Below are 16,859 nucleotides of genomic sequence, written 5' to 3' on the forward strand. Positions count from 1 at the left end.
GGCTGTAACAGGACCCTAGAACCGACAAAAACCACAAGCTACCACCACCTCGCCGCCACCGCAATTTTTTGATAGACCCAAGGGGCTGGGGCGGAAACTGCGTCTGCCTCTCACAGAGCTTCCGGTCCATCAGACGGCCCGCTTCCGGTCGAGCCCCGGCCCTGCTCCGCCCCAACCGCGGCGCCTGGCGATCTCCCATTGGCTGTTTAGCACCGAACTACATTTCCCAGCAGCCCTTGCAGCTAAACCGTCCGTACCTGGAGTGGTGCCAACCTGTCTTGGAGGGTTTGAGCCAGCCTTCTGCTTTCCATCTCCCAGGTACAGCCGCAGAGAGAGTGGCTGCTGCCAACCTGACCTCCCTGCGTCCCTGAGAGCTCCGCCGGCCGGCCTCGAGCCTCGCCTTCCCAAGCGCAGACCTCTCGCTCCAAGCGAGGAGACCAGGCTTCCGCACCGGAAACGGGGCACCGGGCGTGACGTCACTGCTGCCTAGGCGCCCAGCCTCCCAGAAGGCACCGCGTCCCTGCCGTCCTCCCCAAGTGACGGCGGCGCACGCCAATAGTCGCCGGCAGCCTGTGAGGACATTCCGAAGGGCGAGGGGTGGGCTTGCCTTCTCGAGCCTAGTTTCCCGGTCTCTCCCCGAGTCTGGGTCTCTGGGCTGTCCCCAGTGAGCGCCCAGGGGCGGCAGAACCCCAAGAGGTGAGGGACTCCGGGAGGGCGGGAACCAGGCTGAGGCGGCCTCTGGGGAGCGGAACAGAGTCTGTTGCTAGGGGAGCCTGGCCGGATAGGTAGCCGGGAGCGCACCCCAGGCAATGCCACCAGCTGGGCTTTGCGGTGAAGGTGCCCCTTGGCCACTGGGAGAGGCTGCAGAGCGGGCCTGGCCTGGTGGGCCCTACTGGGATGTCCCCTGTCGGTCAGCAGGCCACGTACACACCTCATGCAGCCTTGCGTTTGCTCCTTGAACCATCAGCAACCCCCGGAAGGGCATCCGAGGGACTTGCGGTCCAAGGGACGCAGTGAGGCCAGATTCGGTGGCCAAGTTGACTTGTAAACAGATGCCCTCGGTATTGGACCCCGGATTTCCTGTCTTCTGGCCCATTGCTTCTTCTACCAGCATGAGTTAAACCTTTCTTCCAAGTGGAGTTTGCACTTCATTTTCTCATGAGGATGGCCCTTGAGGTTTGAACATCTTATGGTTTCATTCTCAGGATGTTCCTTTCAGGCCTTGCTAAGAGTATCGGGTCAGGGTTCTTCCTTACGGTTGTGAGTTCCCTACCGTAGTTTATCTTTCCTTTTTGATTTAGATCTCATGTGGCCTCACTTTGCAAGACACATACTGGAGTGCAGGCATCTCCAGCCTGACTCATGGTTTCTCTCATCTGCAGCGTGACTGACAGGTTTCCTCCAGTAAGAGGTGACTCTTGAAGCTCTGCAGAAACAAGTGTGTGTGTGATTTCAAGGCACGATGGCTGCAAAAGTGGTTCCTATACCCCTAAAGCCAAAGAGGTCCTTTATACTGAGAGTTCCTCCTAACTCCAAGCTGGGCCAAGATCTACTCCGAGATGCTACTAGTGGGCCCAAGACCATTCACCAGCTGGTTCTGGAGCATTTCCTCACCTTCTTGCCCAAGCCAAGCCTAGTCCAGCCCAGTCAGAAAGTCAAGGAGACCTTGGTTATTGTGAAGGATGTGAGCTCAAATCTTCAGAACAGAGGTAAGAAGCACATACTGTTTTACTAGAAGAGAAGGGGATGGTACTGGGGGCTGAGCTAGACTTCCTTGTTAGTAATGAATTCAAGTTAGGTTGGTGGGTTTTGGAAAAAAAGAGTTGATTCCAATAAGTCAACGTGCCAGGGAGAGTGAGTATTTTTTTTCTCAAGCTGGAGCTTGAATGGTTTGCTAAGTGTGTGTAAAGCCACAGAATAAACAGTGTGTATCTTTTCTGTAGTGTCAGTTTTACCCAGACATTGGGGGAGGGGGAGTATCTTTTTAGGATAAAGGAATGTGGATGAATTATTGAATTGACTTCCGCTTATGTGGAATTTTGTTAACTTTTGTGCTTGCTGTGGGCATCTTCAGACTTTACCTTTCCCCATCCTTCCCCTTAGTAGTAATGGGAATTTTAAAAGGTGCTTAGGGGAATATCCTTTTCATAGTGAAGAGACTCCATATAGGTTCAAGACCCTGTGGTTTGTGGATTGATCTCTGACTGGGCTCATAGGAACAGAAAAAGCCTTGAGTTACCTACCAAAGGAATGAGGACAGCCTGGCTTCAAGGTGTGGGTAGAGTCTCCATATTAGAGTCACTGACTTTTCTATTAACTACAGCTTCCTCTTTCCCCAGTGCAACCTCATCCCTTAGTGAAGCTTCTACCCAGAGAAGGAATCCAGCAGAAACAGGAGACAGTGTCTCTGTGTTTGAAAGCTGAGTCTGAGGTGGGTTCAGTTTTCCTGTTCACTGTTTGAGTGCATCACCTTCTCTACTCTTGCAGCCCTCCCGTATATATAAACCCACTCTTGGGAGTCAGCAGGGAGATGGGGCTCTTTCTTTACTGCCTCCTTGGACAGTCATCTTTTTTTTTTCCCTCTGGCTCCTCTCTGAGCCAGGCTTTCCTGTCTGCATGGGACTTTTAGATCCCTTTTGCCATCCCTTCCCTGATCTTGGTCTTTCTTAACAGCAGGGCTGTCAAGGAACCTCTGTTACTAAGAGGAAGGGGGCCTGTTGCTCTTTCAGGAGCTGGTGGTCTTTGAGGATTTGAATGTATTTCACTCCCAAGAAGAATGTGTAAGCTTGGATACTGTTCAGCAGCCCACCTCAGAGATTCAAGACAACAGCATTGGGGAGATGATGTTACTGGGTAAGAAATCAAGTCCCTTGTGTGTTCAGATTGAAGGCTATGGGAAAAGCATGTTCTATTTCATCTCAGACTTTTTTGAGACATTGTGCACACCAGCTAAGTACATGTTTATGCACATTTAATTTTTGATTTATTCCATGTGGCAGAGCCTTCTCCAGCTGTGAGTGGCCATTTTCCCTGTATCTTGGGGGCAGTAAGGAGGGGACTTCTCTTGGTAAGCAAGACTTGAGGTTGATATACTCACATCAAATATCTAAACAGATAGAAAATGCGAGTATACTGTTTCTGAATCTCTGCACCCAGTGGTATTCTCCCCACAGATATATTTTACATCAGTGTATTTATTGGACATATGACTAATTTTTTTAAGTCTTTTTTTTTTTCTTGATGTTCAATAGCTGTGAAGCCTACTAGTGAAAGAGAAAATATATCCCACTTTTGATGGAAATAACATCTGGCACTTATTAAGCACTTGTGTGCCAATATGTGCTAGACACTTCTGACTACTTTGCATGCATTTATTATCTCATGTAATTCTTATGATAGTACTGTGGTGTATAGGAATCATTACTATTTCATAGATGATGGAACTGAAGCAGAGAAAAGTTAAGAAATTTGCTAAAGGTCACACAGCAGTAGGTAGTAGAGCAGGGATTTGGACTCAGGGAATCTAACACCAGAGCACAGTCTTGGCCCAGTACAGTACTGCCTCCTTGCTGCATTTCTCTTAGTTTCATCAGTGAATTTCCTATATGGTTGGTGAATGAAGCCTTCTTCATTTGTACTCATTTCCCAGTAGTGGCTAACAGGTGCTACATAGGAACTCATCTGGCAGCAGCTTCTCTGTAAGCTGCTTAGAGATGCTTCAGTTTTTCCCTAGAAATATACTGCTACCCAGGGTCCCTCAAAAATCATTTTGCTGAGTGCCTAATACTTTTTACCTTGCCTTCAAGACTGGTTCTGAGGCTGAGGTTTTGTGAGTTGCCTAGGGTGACAGAAATACATAATGATTACTCAATTCTGTAGTTGTCTTATCCTGTATGGTTGGGGTGGTGGTACATAATAGGCCTGGTTAATTTCCCATAGATTATTATATGTAATATTTTATTTTAGGACACTGTATAAACAGATCAGATTTATTACACTGAGTTTTTCCTGAGTCTTAGGCAAAGCTAGCATTTATTTTGGGTGACTGACTGTTGGGCATGTTGCCAACTCCAGGAACACTTTGGCCCTGCACGTTGAGGACCTGAGACCTAATCCTCACCCTCTCCTTTCTTCTCCCTTATCCATACTCTGAAGCTGATGATTTAAGCTCAGAGTCATTCACCACATTTAATAAATGCTGTTTTCCCCTCAGGCAGGGTTGGGTTTTGGAGTTGATATTCAGGAGGTTAAAAATATATATAATGCTCCATTTCTACCCTCTAAGAGCTTCTAAGTTACAGCTGTAAAGAGCTTTGATAAGTCAAGGCAGGATTTGGACCCAGGAGCAGAGTTTGGAAGAACACGGATTTGATTTTAAATGAGATTCAGTCCATGGCAGGAAATAAAATGAGGTTATCCTCTGGGCACTTGGACATTGGGGATTGGAGCTCAGATGTAAGGATGTAGAGATTTGGGAGTCATCAGCATATAGCTGATAGTTGAAATAGTAACATTTGGTCGGTTTGCAAAGGGAAAAGTGTAAGGGAATGAACCTCGTGGGGACAGGAATCAAAAGGAAGGCCCTTGACAGAGGAAGACAGAATTTGTGTTTCAGTCCAAGTAAACCACATGAAAACAACCAAAAAGATAGAGCACTTAAATTCTCAGTGAGATAGTTCTTATGGTTGTATCTGCCCTCTACTGTGGTAAGAGAATATACCTTTCCAAGATTGATACAAATTGACTACATACTATGCAACAAAAACACAATAGAGTCCAAAGAGTAGAAATTATACATTAGGATCTATCACAATGCAATACAACTAGAAATTAATAATGAAATCAGAGAAAACAATTTCTTTCTACCAGTAAAGTTTAAAACTATTAAGTAACTTCGGGTCAAAGGAGTAATACAAATTTAAATTGCATAATTTTTCTGCATAACACTGTATCAGAATCTATGGTATAATCTAAAGTGGTACTCATAAGAATATGCAGGGATGAAAAAAATGTATACTGGTTTACAGAAATTAATTAAGCCTCTGATTTACAGTTAGGAAAACAAGGTAAGGGAAAACAGGAACAAAATATTAATAAATACAAACTTAGAAATCAATAAGTTAAAAATAGAAAAAATAGAGGAACTAATAAGTAGAATGATTTACACACAAATAGATAAACCAATTTCCATAGAGGAAACTGAAATTGTCAGAAAACTAGTCCCACACACAAGAAAAAGGACCAGCCTTAGTTTCACAGAAAATTCTTGTAAATCTTTAAAAATTTGACACTTCAAATTCTGTGAGAACTTTCAGAGTATAGAAGAAGAAGGAAAACTTCCAGGTTCTTTTTATGACATTAGTGTAACAAAGATATCACAATCTGATGAAAATTGCAATGACCAAGTAAGATTTATTCCAGGAATACAAAAATGATTTAGTCATAGAAAGTCTATTTGTTATAAGTCTGTCCATCTGAAAATAAAAAGAAATAGCCTATGATCATTTTCATAGTTATTGAAAAGATACTTGACAAAATACAAACCTCTTCTTCATAAGAACACTTAACAAACTAGTGACTAATGGATACTTCCTTAATGGGCTACATATCCTTTCAGCCAGCATCATCTTTAATGGGAAACACTGGGGGCATTCCCACTAGAATTAGGAATACAACAGTGAAGCCCACTGCCACTACTACTGTCTAATATTTTGTTTCAGGTATTACCGAGTGCAGTTAAATGAGAAGGAAAATAGCCGTATTATAAGAACTTAAGAGAAAGATAAAACTACACCTATTTACATATAATATAATTGTGTAGCTGGAAAATCCTAGAGAATGTCTGAAAGCTTATTCCAAATAATAAGCATTTAGTAAGGCAATGAGATGTAAAATTATTATACCGAAATCATTAATGTAAACACAGTCATTTAGAAGGTATACAGTAGGAACAAAAAAGATTAAACACCTAGGAATAAACTTAAGAAGTGCGCAAAAATTGTGAGGAAAACTTTAAAGCACTTCTAAAGGACACAGAAGTAGATTTGAATGAATGGAAAGAAGTATCATGTTCTTGGTGGGGAAGATTTTAACATAAAAAAAGGTCAGTTCTCCCCAAATTGATTTATGAATTCAATGTAATCCCTTTAACAAAACCAATAGGATTTTTTCCCCTGGAACTAGGCAGTCCGATCTCAAATTCAAATGGAAAAATAACTACAAGTAACAGAGAAAACTGAAAAGAAGAGCAGTGGCGCAGGAGGGTTCTAGCCGTATCAGGTATTAAAGCAGCCTCTAAAGCCTGTCATGAAAACAGTATATAGTATTGGCATGTGACTAGATAGACCAATGGGATGGAATAAGAAGTCCAGGGACCTCCCTGGTGGCGCAGTGGTTAAGAATCCGCCTGCCAGTGCAGGGAACATGGGTTCGATCCCTGGTCGGGGAAGATCCCACATGCTGCAGAGCAACTAAGCCCATGCACCACAACTACTGAAGCCCGTGCGCCTAGAGCCCGTGCTCTGCAACAAGAGAAGCCACTGCAATGAAGAGGCCGCGGACTGCAACGAAGAGTAGCCCCCGCTCTCTGCAACTAGAGAAAGCCCCACGCGCAGCGAGAAAGCCCCACGCGCAGCATCAAAGACCCAACGTAGCCAAAAATAAACTAATTAATAACAAAATTAATTAAGTAAAAAAAAAGTGCAGAAATAGGTTCAAATACACATGAGGACTTAGTTTGTGATAAAATTGGAATCTCCAATCAGCAAGGTAAAGAGGGACTTTTTGATAAAAGGTGTTGTGACAACTTAGTAGCCATTTGGTGAATCATACCTTACTTTGCACACCAAGAAAAACTCCCAGTGGATCAAAGGGTGAATTCCTTTATAACTGTGGCCTAGGAAGGCTTTTCTAATTAAGACTCAAAAATCCAGAAGTCTTGAAAGAAAAGATCAATAAAGTAAATACATAAAAATTTTAAGGGCTTCCCTGGTGGCACAGTGGTTGAGAGTCCGCCTGCCGATGCAGGGGACACGGGTTCGTGCCCTGGTCTGGGGAGATCCCACATGCTGCGGAGCAGCTAGGCCCGTGAGCCATGGCCGCTGACCCTGCGCATCTGGAGCCTGTGCTCCGCAACGGGAGAGGCCACAACAGTGAGAGGCCCGCGCACCGCAAAAAAAAAAAAAATTTTTAACTTCTGTATGACAAAATAAAAAATATCTGAGCAAATAAAATGCAGTAAATTGGAGGTAAATATTTGCACCTTATATCAGACAAAAGCCTAATTTATTAAGAATTTATTAAGAATTTCTAGAAATTGGGAATTTGTTAAGAATTATTAAGAATTTCTAGAAATTGGGAACAGAAAGATCAACAGATTTTCTCAGAAATACAAATTACTCTAAAATACATGAAAGAGGGCTTCCCTGGTGGCACAGTGGTTAAGAAACCGCCTGCCAATGCAGGGAACATGGGTTCGAGCCCTGGTCCAGGAAGAGCCCACATGCTGCGGAGCAACGAAGCCCATGCGCCACAACTACTGAGCCTGTGTTCTAGAGCCTGCAAGCCACAACTACTGAAGCCCATGCGCCTAGAGCCCATGCTCTGCAACAAGAGAAGCCACTGCAACGAGAAACCTGCACATGGCAACAAAGAGTAGCTCCTGCCCATTGCAACTAGAGAAAGCCCACAAGCAGCAATGAAGACCCAACGCAGCCAAAAATAAATTAATTAATCAATAAAAGAAATTTTAAAAATAAAATACATGAAAGATGTCCAGCCCTTCTCATAATTAGAAATGCAAATAAAACCTTTACTGAGTTACCTTTTTTAAAAAAAATCTATCAGATTTATAGAAATCAGAAACTTAACACATTGGTGGTGAGGTTGTTGGGAGATGGGTATATTGCTGGTGGGCATGCAGAATGGTACAGTTCCTGTTTATGAGAATCTGTAATTACCCATATTACAGATGCATTTACCTTTTGATCTAGCAGACCCACTTCAGGGAATCTGAATTACAGATAATAGCAATAGCACACATTCAAAATAATGTACAAACAGGGTTTATTCATTGTGGTATTGTTTGTAAAAACAAAGTTGAAAACAATCCAAGTGTTTCTGCAGGGGGCTGGTTGAATACGGTATGTTTCCACACATCATACCATGATAATCTCTGTGCACTGGAATATAGTGACTGAAGTAAGGCAAGTAGCAGAAATATACATAGTGTACTACCTTTTATGTAAGAAATGGGGAGAAAAAGAAAATGTATTGCCTAAAGAAACAATGGGAAAACAAAAAGAAATTAATAAAAACTGCTACCTGTCTGGGGAATGAATAGAATGGATGGAGAGGGATGAGAGTAATGCTCTCTGTGTATACTTTTTCATGTTTTGATTTTTTGAGCCATATAAATATATTAGCTACTAAAATTATTTTATTTTTAAAGTTAGTACAGTAAAGGAAGGTAAAATACAGTTTCCCATGAACAACACAGGGATAAGGGGTGCTGACCCCCCCAGCAGTCAAAAATCAATGCATAATTGATAGTCAGCCCTCCATACCCGCTGTTCCCCTATATCCATGGTTCTGCATCTGCAGATTCACCCAACCTTGGATTGCACAGTACTGTAGTACTTATTGTTGAAAACATTCTGCGTATAAGTGGACTTTCGCAGTTCAAACCTGTGTTGTTGAAGTCAACTGTATTTTCATTGACCCTTTCAGAAAAATAAGAAAAATCTTATGAGTTTCAACTAATTGTTCTGAAAACAGATATTTAGCTCTTTAATATAACCTAATGTTTATAATCATTTATAAAATGCTGATGGTAATTCCTGAAAACTGAGAATAAACCTGCTATCACTATTAATATCATTAACTAATTTTCTAAAGCAAGAAGATAAGAAAAAGGGGTTGAGAAGAATGAATATTGGAAAGAGAGGGAACCAAAATATGATTTGTACTTAGAAAATCTAAAAGGATCAACTAAAACATTATTATATTTAATAGTTTTAAAGTAGGTTGATAGGAATAAGTATTTAACAATCAATAAATAACATTCTTTTTTTTTTAATTTATTTTTGGCTGTGTTGGGTCTTCATTGCTGTGCGTGGGCTTTCTCTAGTCGTGGTGAGAGGGGGCTACTCTTCCTTGCGGTGCACGGGCTTCTCATTGCAGTGGCTTCTCTTGTTGCGGAGCACAGGCTCTAGTCTGGTGGCACGTGGGCTCAGTAGTTGTGGCTTGTGGGCTCTAGAGCGCAGCCTCAGTAGTTGTGGCACACGGGCTTAGTTGCTCCGTGGCATGTGGGATCTTCCCGGACCAGGGCTTGAACCCATGTCCCCTGCACTGGCAGGTGGATTCTTAACCACTGTGCCACCAGGGAAGCCCAATAAATAGCATTCTTAAATAAACACAAAATAATGAGAGCTGTCATTCAGAATGACTGTAAGATAGGAGTAAACTAGAGAAATGTTTTATTGGTAAATAGAAAAGATTCTTAAATATTGGAGAGAAACAGGTCTAAACTGGAAAACTAAAATCATGTAAAATAAAGATAGCAGTGCCCTCCAAATTTATTTATACTGTAAATACACTCAGTCAAATTTGTGAAAAGGTAGAAGTGGATGTTCTGACTGGTTTTACCAATATTAGACATGCTACAAACAACAAACAGTGTGACACTAAACTCCAAATGTATTAGAGTTAACTGTAATAATAAGGCATAAAAGAATGGCTAGAGGACTTCCCTGGGTGCACAGTGGTTAAGAATCCACCTGGTAATGCAGGGGACACAGGTTCAATCCCTGGTCCAGGAAGATATCTCACATGCCACAGAGCTCCTAAGCCTGTGCGCCTAGAGCCCGTGCTCCACAACAAAGAGAAGCCACCACCATGAGAAGCCTGTGCACCGCAACAAAGAGTAGCCCCCGCTCGCCACAAAAAGAGAAAGCCCGTGCACAGCAACGAAGACCCAATGCACCCAAATAAATTAATTAATTTAAAAAATACCTTTTTAAAATAAAAATGGCCAGGAAACAATAGAAATTTACGAGATTTTAAGACTAATTTTTTTTTCTGGTTTTAAGTTGTGGAGTTATTATAGAGGGAGACTTCCATTAATATATCAGCAGTGATTGATAAAGAGATTAAGATTTGTAATATATAAAATTTATTTAAATTTATGAAAGTCTCAGCCCAATAGATAAATTAGTAGTTTGCAGTAATCAAAGTGCAAAGTAAAGCTACAACGAGAAACCATTGTATACCTATTAAATATTTGAAAATTATATCTACTGCCAGCAAGATTAGGTAAAATTGATAACCACATGTTGATGATTGTATTGAAATTTGTACAGCTTGTTTGGAAAGTAGTATAACAGTTCATACCAAGAGCTGTGATAAAAATTGGCATGTGCTTTGACCCAGCATTTTCATTATCCTAAGGGAATCATTAAAAGAAATAATTTAAAAGAAAAAATTCTATTGGTGTGAAACTGCTAAATCCAGCAGAGATTCATATTCTAGCTTCATGTTCAGTCACATTATCTAAGTGGTTGATTTAATCCTTTACTTTAATCTCAGTAAGTTGCCTGGAGTTAGACAAATCCCTTGTCACGTCACCTGTTCAGAGCATACTTTTTTTTTTTTTCCACTTTGTTGCCTAATCTTTATAATTTGTTATTTTACACAGACTTTTTTTGGGAAATGCAAATGCAGAAAAGTCTACAGATCCTAAGTGTACAGCTCAGATTTTCACAAAATGTACACATTTATCTAACCACACCCAAAATTGACTATTCCTAACAGCCCAGAAATCCCTCTGTGCCCCCTGCTCAGTCACTGCTCTCCTTCCTCCCCCAAAATGACAACTATTGACTTCTAACATAGTTTCATTTTATCAATTGTAGTAATCCTTTAGTGTCCAAATAATAATCCATTGTGTGAATATGCTGTATCTTCTTTAGTTGTGGTCATTTGAACTTTTCCAGTTTTTCACTATATTGGATATTATAATATTACCTAATACTATAATATTTTAATATTTAATGTAGTGAAAACCTGCAAGTAACTCATCTTACCATTCACTTACTAGCCTCCTAAAGATTACAAGTAGTACCCTTTAGTATTTATGTCCTTCATCCCCTGGTCCTTATTAGCTCAGTGCTCTACACAGAATATAAGGTCAGTATGAACTTGTTGAATGAGTAGTTGGTGCTTATTCAGAAAACAAACAAATGAAATATTTTAATGTAGTCCCACTCATTCCAATTTTTAAAGAAAAGTAAAAAGAGGACTGTGTGCTTGCATTATGGGGTATGGAAAGATTTATCAGTCATGTATCCCACCCTCATTAAGGGTAGAAAAGTGTTGATGGCAATTATCAGCCAGTCCTCAGATTTCTGACTTTCAAGGTTATTGTTTCATGAGAAATCTGACTTGTTTTTTCCTGCCTGGTATCATAGCCCTCAAAAGTTATTAAATTCTCTCTCTGTTTCAACAGTCAGTGGCAGTAATCCTGAGGGTGAAGATCTTCAGAAAGAACCTGTAGAGAATGAAGATCAGAGAGAAAAGTCTTCAGATTGTGATGAAATTGATTGCTCCGTGGTCTCTGAGCAACCTCCAGATTGCCAGAAAGAGGAAGGACTAAATACATGCATTCCAAAGGAAAGGAAAATGAGAAATCTTTTAGTTACCATCGAAAATGATACTCCACTAGAGGAACTCTCAAAATATGTGGATATCAGTGTTATCGCACTTACCAGAAATCGGAGAACAAGAAGATGGTATACTTGTCCACTGTGTGGGAAACAGTTTAATGAAAGTTCTTACCTTATTTCCCACCAGAGGACTCACACTGGAGAAAAACCCTATGACTGTAGTCACTGTGGGAAAAGCTTCAATCATAAAACAAACCTTAATAAACATGAGCGAATCCATACAGGAGAGAAACCTTATTCATGTTCTCAGTGTGGGAAAAACTTTCGTCAGAATTCTCATCGGAGTCGCCATGAAGGAATCCATATAAGGGAGAAGATATTTAAGTGTCCAGAATGTGGGAAAACCTTCCCAGGAAACAAAGAATTTGTGATTCATCTGCAGAGTCACGAGGCTGAGAGGCCATATGGTTGTACAAAGTGTGGGAGGAGGTTTGGTCGGCTGTCAAACTGTACCCGGCATGAAAAAACCCATTCAGCATGTAAGACCCGAAAACAGAAGTGGGATCGGGAAAGGTCTGATGGTCCTGCCTCAACCTGAAATATTCCTTAAGGAATTCTGAATTCCCAGGCTATCTGAAAAGATACGGATAAGAAAACCTCATTATAGCCAAAATTGGATAAATACCCATGTTTGCTGAAACCTCAAGTTTTTAGAAAATTCACAGGGGGGAAGAAAAAAAAAACAAAAACATCCTCAAGGGCTATACCTCAGTTAGCAACCAGGCTTTTTGGACTAGAGCTTTTGTGAACTTGTATAACAATGTACAGGTCACAGACCCCTTCCCTGAAAAATGCTTTGAAATATGAGTCTGGGGGCTGCTTACCTTCAAGGTGAAGAGTGATGAGTGTCCTGAAAGTATATCCAGCTTTTCCCCCACATAGGAATTCACACTTGAGAAATAATGTAAAGGTCCTTATCTGGAACTGTGTTCCCCTAAAAGAACCAAACTACTGATTTGTTAAGTCAACAGCTTCTACTAGCAACTCATATAACCCTCTAAGGATACCCTTAAAGCCTGAGAGTTGAAAGGGGTTGTTTACTTTGGAATTTAGGAAAATACAGCAAGTGAATGTCAAGGACTTACTCTGTCATTTGTATGCGATCTAATGACGAATTTCAATAACATTTGCAGTTTGTGGTGAAAAGTGACTGTTTTACAGAAATCCTTTTCACAGCATTATTTAAAAGTGTCTGCTTTTCTCACTGTATTTTGTTCCGCAATTAATTGCTCACACGGCTCTCTCATGCCTTTCCCTTGCCAAAAGAAGTTTGGGTCGCTCAGGCCTGGCCACCCAGCCCCGCTCCTGGAAAAGCTCTTTAGAATCTTGCCCCTCTGTTGAGTCTAGAAGAAAACCTGCTAGGAAGGAAACCGCAAGAGGAGGAGGAGGACGTTGGCTTGGATCCATGGCTGGTCAGTAAACTTGCCATATGCGTATTTCCCATCAGACCTTTGGCAATGGGTGGTCACTACCTCACAAGCAAAGTGTTTTACTTTTAGAAATTATGTCTTCAATAGCTAGCTCACATTACCCCTCAGGAGACAGGGTTCCAGTGTCCTCATTGTAGTGGATATTGGTTCTCTTTGGCCTCCTGATACCCAGACTCCTGACTTGTCTGCCAGAGGCAGGGCCAGCGGTGCCTTCACGGGACCGATCCTGTGGTGCGTCATTTTAAGGATTCTTGATCAGTCTTGCTATTCTTAGATTTCCTAAGGTTTTACATTGTATTTTGATTGGAATAGGTTAAAATCCTATATATCAGTACTATTGGGGGAAAATTACCTTTACAAATTTTGTTTCCTATCCAGAAACATATCTTTCCATTGATTAGAGTATTCCTAAGTTTTTCTAATTTTCTTCATGTAAGTTCTACACAATGTTGTTACTGTAAATAGTTTTCTTCATTATATTTTTCTAGTTGGTTATTGCTCTTACATAGGAAAGTTATTTTTAATTATATATTTGCAAAACTAGCCACTTCTCTGAATGTAATGTTCAATAATTTTGTAATTTCTCAGTTCTGTTAAAATTTGTGGTTAAAAATTATACCATCTACAAATAGTAGTTTTGTTTCTTCCTTTATGCCTATTGCTCTTTTAAAATATGTGGTTCTTAAGCTTTGTTGTTGTACAGAGCATGCTAAAAGGATATTTTATGATACAATTCAGTCCTGAGTCCTAATTAAAGATAGAAAAAGAAACCCCAACATTTAAAGCCACACTAAAACAGTCTTTATCAATGTTGTCTTTCAAGCCTACTGTATCCTTTAAAATAAGGGACAAAACTGGCTGCCAGCATTATTCTCTTATTCCTTTGCAAGTCTGGCCAGGGTCCACCCAGTTATTGTGCAGAGGGACCCACCTATGCACCCAGAAAACTTAAATGGCTGCCGGGCAGTGACAGGAGAGGGTGAGGTCCCGGGGGCAAGATGGTCCTGTTCCCTGCCCAACAGTCAGGCCACAAGGTCCCCAAGATGTTTGGGTTGGTGATGCTCCCGTGACCCAAACCCCCTCCCTACACCCAGCAAGTGCCTTCCGTGCCCCGCCAGTAAAGTGTGCAAGGTCAAGGTCCCTGGGAGGGCACCCCGAGAAGCTGTTAGACAACAAGTAAGTGCTTGACAAGGAGCCTGACAACAGCTAATGAGAAAAAGTAAACACAACAACGAATGGTTTTCCAGTAGAGCAGTAAAGTCCAGTTAGAAAATATGAAGGACCAAAGATCCTATTCCTACAGCAGCTATAAATCTAAAGCACACATCCTCTAAAGCCTTGGCACCAGGCCCTGGGTTGTAATGGGGAGCAACAAACCCATGGAGTTTCCCAGGGTGTGGGGTGCCGGTGGGGGCAGAAATACAGTAAATCTCAAAAACAGGTATGCAGCTACACACAAGTGCTAGGAAGGAAAGGCTGCTAGGAGTGATACCGGTGGGTTTTCTAGGGAGGACTTCTGGGGAAGTGACATTTAAACTGAGACCAGAAGGATGAGATGGGGGAGGAAGGGAGCAGCGAAGGGATGTTCCAGTAATAAGACATGAACAGATAATCTTCAGATAAACATGAGTGGCTAAAAGAAATATATGAAAGAACGTTTGGCCTTAATAGTAATCTAAGAATTATATATTGAAAGAACAAGATACCATTTTAGGTGCATTAAATGAGCAGGTTTTGTGTGTGTGTGTGTGTGTGTGTGTGTAAATGTTTGGCTTGGCAGAAGAGGGATGATAGCAGCATCCATTTACTGTGACAAGAATGTTAAAACTATTACTCCTTGACCCAGCAATTCATCTTCTATGTACAAGGGGAGGTATCACAACATCATAATGCTGAAAAAATTAGAAATGACCTAAATGGTTGGATAAATAGGGTGGCATATTATAAAGCTAATAAAAATAATGCTTTTCATTAACCTTAGTCATCAGGGTGAGTCTCATCCTCTCCACTCTCTCGAGCCCACTCCAGCTTCACCTCCAATTCCAACACTTCACTAAACATTTATAGAATATTTCACCCAACAGCAGCAGAATACACATTCTTTTCAAACTCACATGAAGCATCACCAAGATAGACCACATCTGGGCCATGGAACACGCCTCAGCAAATTTAAAAGAATAGAAATCACAAAATATGTTCTCAGATCACAATGAGATTAAACTAAACTAGAAGTTAATAACAAAGTTGGCTGAAAAATCCCAAAATATTTGGAGATTTAACAGCACACATCTAAGTAACAAATGGGTCAAAGAAGAAGTCTCAAGAAAAAATTTAAAATATTTTAAACTAAATGAAAATGGAAATAAAACTTATGAAAATTTTGGGATGCAGTGAAAGCAATGCTTAGAGGGAAATTTATAGCATTGGATACATATATTAGAAAAGAATAAATATCTAAAATCAATCATCTAAGTTTCTACCTTATGATCTACAAAAGAGGAAATTAAATCCAAACAGAAGAAAAGATAAAATAAAAATTAGAAAAGAAATCAAAGAAATTAAAAGTAGGAAATCAATAGAGAAAATCAACAAGATCAACAGAGAAAAATCAACAAAATCAAAAGCTGGTTCTTTGAAAAGATCAATACAATTGATAAACCCCTAGCCAGGCTAACTAACAAAAGAAGAGAGAAGGCACAAATTACTATTATCAGAAATGAAAAAAGGGGGCCATCACTATGAATCCTGTGGGCAAGAAAATGATAATAAAGGAATATTATGAATAACTCTATGCCTATAAATTTGATAACCTAGAGGAAATGGACCAATTCCTTGAAGGACACAATCTACCAAAACTCACTCAAGAAAAAATAATCAGAATAGGCCCATATTAAAGAAACTGAATAATAACCTTCCAAAACAGCACTGGGCACAGATGGTTTCATTATGAATGCTATAAAATGTTTAAGGAAGAAATTATGCCAATTTTCTACCATCTCTTCCAGAAAATACAAGCAAAAGGAACACTTCCTAACTCATTCTGTGAGTCCAGCATTACCCAAATACCAAAACCAGACAAAGCCATTACAAGAAAGGAAAACTACAGCTAATATCTCTCACGGATATTCACACCAAAATTCTCAACAAAATATTATCAACTTGAATCCAATAGTGTATAAAAAGAATTATCTATGATGATCAAATGAAATTTATTCCAGGTATGCAAGTCTGGTTCAACATTTCAAAGCAATGAACGTTAAAAAAAAAAAAAGAAGAAAAATCATATAATCAGATCAGCTGTAGAAAAAGCATTTGACAAAATCCAACACCCCTTTGTGATAAAAACCCTCAGCAAACTAAAAATGGAAACTTCCTCAACTTGATAAAGAACATGTATAAAAACTTACAGCCAACATCATAATTAATGGTCAGAAACTAGACGCCTTCCCACTAAGATCAGGAATAAGAAACAAAGATCAGGAACAAGGATATCCCCTCTCACCACTCCTATTCAACACCTACTGGAAGTTCTAGCAAATGCAATAGGACAAGGAAATAAGGACTTCTCTGGAGGTCCAGTGGTTAGGACTCCGCGATTTCACTGCTGAGGACCCAGGTTCAATGCCTGATTAGGGAAATAAGAGCCCACAAGATGCACGTTGTGGCCAAAGAAACAATTTCTTTGATCCTAAGACCAATGCCACATATT

The 16,859-nt window shown here is 40.5% G+C and overlaps 1 protein-coding gene and 1 long non-coding RNA gene across 4 annotated transcripts in view; one reads left to right on the top strand and one right to left on the bottom strand.

The window, feature by feature from the left end:
• The window catches only part of LOC115803756 (uncharacterized), a 25,422-nt gene extending 24,805 nt beyond the window's left edge, over positions 1-617 (bottom strand). Inside the window, exon 1 of one of the 2 annotated variants that reach the window (XR_016387837.1) lies at positions 258-617. This is a non-coding gene — a long non-coding RNA (uncharacterized LOC115803756). The remainder of the gene's footprint in view (positions 1-257) is intronic. The other variant, XR_004024528.2, reaches the window with a different exon arrangement.
• Positions 528-15,284, top strand: ZNF200 (zinc finger protein 200). 2 transcript variants are annotated; one of them, XM_022594682.3, is made up of 5 exons: positions 528-696; positions 1,302-1,709; positions 2,340-2,431; positions 2,730-2,853; positions 11,504-15,284. In XM_022594682.3, exons 2-5 carry the CDS (start codon positions 1,463-1,465, stop codon positions 12,256-12,258), a joined length of 1,218 nt encoding a protein of 405 aa, XP_022450390.1. In that variant the 5' UTR covers positions 528-696; positions 1,302-1,462; the 3' UTR covers positions 12,259-15,284. The 2 variants fall into 2 exon arrangements, with proteins under 2 accessions (XP_022450390.1, XP_022450391.1); XM_022594683.3 differs by having other exon boundaries at positions 1,383-1,709.
• Positions 15,285-16,859: the final 1,575 nt, after the last annotated feature.

This window comes from Delphinapterus leucas, chromosome 15 (assembly GCF_059928025.1).
Source record: "Delphinapterus leucas isolate spDelLeu-1000000601 "Yukka" chromosome 15, BTC_Dleu_Yukka2, whole genome shotgun sequence".
Classification (NCBI taxonomy): Eukaryota; Metazoa; Chordata; class Mammalia; order Artiodactyla; family Monodontidae; genus Delphinapterus; species Delphinapterus leucas.